The following is a 3743-nucleotide window of genomic DNA, read 5'->3' as shown; positions in this document are numbered from 1 at the left end:
AAGTGATTATGCCTTTTTAGTAGACAAAAGAAAAGCTATAATGTATTAGAAAGTATATGGAATAAACATAATATTTGTCCTAATCTAATTTTCAGGCACATCTCCAGACTGTGATTTGGCTGAAATAACTTATGCCACAGAGCTGTGCGCATGCCTGGAATTGAGAGACACAGGTAAAAGACTCCAAACTGTTTCCTGCCTTTCAAAAACTCCAGGAAACCATCCCTTCAGACTCTGGAATTCTGCACATCTCAACAGAGACCTTGCTTGAATGTTTACATTTTCTGCTTGCTGTCCTTCATACCGCTATATAGTGTTCACCTTTTGTTAACACTTAACAATTATCAGGAGTCGTGCTTGCTCAGCAAGCCAGCATGGCTAGGATGAGCTTTGCTTTAGCAGTTTGCCGAATGGTGCTGAGCTTGCTAATGACTTCATTAACTGGGTCTTCCCTACAAAATAGTGAGTGTCCACAGCTTTGTGTATGTGAAATTAGGCCCTGGTTTACCCCGCAGTCAACGTACAGAGAAGCCACCACCGTTGATTGCAATGATCTCCGCTTAACAAGGATTCCCAGCAACCTTTCTAGTGACACTCAAGTGCTTCTCCTACAGAGCAATAACATCGCAAAGACCGTGGATGAGCTTCAGCAGCTTTTCAACCTGACTGAGCTAGATTTCTCCCAAAACAACTTTACAAATATTAAGGAGGTAGGGCTGGCAAACCTGACCCAGCTCACTACTCTGCATTTGGAGGAAAATCAGATTACGGAAATGAATGATTTTTGTCTGCAAGATCTCAGCAACCTTCAAGAACTCTACATCAACCATAACCAAATTAGCACTATTTCTGCTAATGCTTTTTCAGGCTTAAAAAATCTTTTAAGGCTCCACCTAAACTCCAACAGATTGAAAGTGATTGATAGCCGCTGGTTTGATTCAACACCCAACCTGGAAATTCTCATGATTGGGGAAAACCCCGTGATTGGAATTCTGGATATGAACTTCAAACCCCTCTCAAATTTGAGAAGCTTAGTTTTGGCAGGAATGTATCTCACTGATATTCCTGGAAATGCCTTGGTGGGCTTGGATAGCCTAGAGAGCCTGTCGTTTTATGATAACAAACTGGTCAAAGTCCCTCAACTTGCCCTGCAAAAAGTTCCAAATTTGAAATTCTTAGACCTCAACAAAAACCCCATCCACAAAATCCAGGAAGGGGACTTCAAAAATATGCTCCGGTTAAAAGAACTGGGAATCAACAATATGGGGGAACTTGTCTCTGTGGACCGCTACGCCCTGGATAACTTGCCTGAACTCACAAAGTTAGAAGCCACCAATAACCCCAAATTATCTTATATCCACCGCTTGGCTTTTCGAAGTGTCCCTGCCCTAGAAAGCTTGATGTTGAACAACAATGCCTTGAATGCCGTTTACCAGAAGACAGTAGAATCTCTTCCTAATCTGCGTGAGATCAGTATCCACAGCAATCCCCTGAGGTGTGACTGTGTTATCCACTGGATTAATTCCAACAAGACAAACATCCGCTTCATGGAGCCCTTATCCATGTTCTGTGCCATGCCGCCTGAATATAGAGGGCAGCAGGTGAAGGAAGTTTTAATTCAGGATTCAGGTGAACAGTGCCTCCCAATGATACCTCATGACACATTCCCAAATCATTTAAACATGGATACTGGCACAACAGTTTTCCTAGACTGTCGGGCCATGGCCGAGCCAGAACCTGAAATTTACTGGGTCACTCCCCTTGGAGATAAGATAACTGTGGAAACGCTTTCAGATAAATACAAACTAAGTAGTGAAGGTACACTGGAAATAGCTAACATACAAACTGAAGACTCAGGAAGATACACCTGTGTTGCCCAGAATGTTGAAGGGGCAGACACTCGAGTGGTGACAATTAAGGTTAATGGAACCCTTCTGGATGGTACCCAGGTGCTGAAAATATATGTCAAGCAGACAGAATCTCATTCCATTTTAGTGTCCTGGAAAGTTAATTCCAATGTCATGACGTCAAACTTAAAATGGTCGTCTGCCACCATGAAGATTGACAATCCCCACATAACATATACTGCCAGGGTCCCGGTAGATGTTCACGAATACAACCTAACACACCTGCAGCCTTCCACAGATTATGAAGTGTGTCTCACAGTGTCCAATATTCATCAGCAGACTCAAAAGTCATGTGTTAATGTCACAACCAAAAACGCCGCCTTCGTGCTGGACATTTCTGATCAAGAAACCAGTACAGCCCTTGCTGCAGTTATGGGGTCCATGTTTGCCGTCATTAGCCTTGCATCCATTGCTGTATACATTGCCAAAAGATTTAAGAGGAAAAACTACCACCATTCATTAAAAAAGTATATGCAAAAAACCTCTTCAATCCCACTAAATGAGCTGTACCCACCACTCATTAACCTCTGGGAAGGTGACAGCGAGAAAGACAAAGATGGTACTGCAGACACCAAGCCAACCCAAGTTGACACCTCCAGAAGCTATTACATGTGGTAACTCAGTGGATATTTTGCTTCTGGTAGTAAGGAGCACAAAGACGTTTTTGCTTTATTCTGCAAAAGTAACAAGTTGAAGACTTTTGTATTTTTGACTTTGCTAGTTTGTGGCAGAGTGGAGAGGATGGGTGGATATTTCAAATTTTTTTAGTATAGCGTATCGCAAGGGTTTGACACAGCTGGCAGCGTCTCTAGGCTTCCAGTTTGTGTTTGGTTTTTATTCTCATCATTATGATTACGATTTTGTTTTATTTGTTGTGCTAAACTCAGTAATGCTGTTCTGACTAAATGCTAAATAAAATGATTAATGACAGGTTGGGGTTCCCCTGTGCTTTTACCAGTAGCATGACCCCTTCTTCTGAAGCCATGAGCAGACAGTACCATGTCCTCCAAAAAGCTAACACACAGTTGTGAAGCAGCATTGAACTTTTTGTAGCAATTTGGTCTACAGACTTGTAACTGGAGAAGCTAAGGCTAGACTTGTTACCTTTGTTGAATGATGTTAGTTGACTGTACTGTAATGTTGTATCAACTGAATTGAATGTTTGCTTTTGAACGACTTTTTTTTTTTTTGTAATAGTTAAAAGGCTTAGAACAAGCTAACAGGCAATAGAAATATGTATATCAGATTTTTTAATGTAACTAACTACATGTTAATTGTTACCTTATTCTTTTTATCTTTAGTAGACACTTTTAAAAGACAATAATTTTGTTGTGTTTAACTCACCAACATGTGGTGTATAATGAAGACAGAACTATATAATAAATTAGTTTTGTTCTGATTTTTTTAGAACACTTGCAATAATGTATCATTTATAGTTCTTTCTAGTTGCAGCGGTGATATTTTTCACATTCCCCAAAACAACCACCAAAATAAATTACCTATATAGCATGTTGCTTTTTAAAACTAGGCCCTAAAAAGTTTTGAATTCTTTTTCTAAGGGAAGAAATAAATATTTTAATGAAGATATTTTACTGAATAGGATTTCTATATTGTAAATATTACTGACCAGACCTAATGGAAGGAAAAGTTCATTTGAAGAAAAAAGGTATATTATTGTATCCCATGTATAGCTAAACGTGGTAAAAGAGATATATACATTGGATATGTCACATTGCTTTTCTGTAAGGGTCTTGTTAAAATTTGATTTTTTTTTTTTTAGTAGTATCATATTCCCCATCAAAGTCTAAATCATGCTGCTATGTAATATTCCAAAAT

General features: G+C 39.3%; 1 protein-coding gene across 1 annotated transcript; it reads left to right on the top strand.

The window, feature by feature from the left end:
* The first annotated feature begins 374 nt into the window (after positions 1-374).
* Positions 375-3353, top strand: LRRN1 (leucine rich repeat neuronal 1). The gene has a single exon (XM_024747068.1). It carries the CDS (start codon positions 375-377, stop codon positions 2523-2525), a length of 2151 nt encoding a protein of 716 aa, XP_024602836.1. The 3' UTR covers positions 2526-3353.
* The last annotated feature ends 390 nt before the right edge of the window (positions 3354-3743 follow it).

Source organism: Neophocaena asiaeorientalis, unplaced genomic scaffold (assembly GCF_003031525.2).
Source record: "Neophocaena asiaeorientalis asiaeorientalis breed wild unplaced genomic scaffold, Neophocaena_asiaeorientalis_V1.1 scaffold130, whole genome shotgun sequence".
Lineage (NCBI taxonomy): Eukaryota > Metazoa > Chordata > Mammalia > Artiodactyla > Phocoenidae > Neophocaena > Neophocaena asiaeorientalis.
This window is presented reverse-complemented; position numbering and strand designations above follow the sequence as displayed.

Coding starts and splice junctions, on each gene's coding strand:
- LRRN1 (XM_024747068.1), top strand. CDS start 375: ATGGCTAGGATGAGCTTTGCTTTAGCAGTTTGCCGAATGGTGCTGAGC.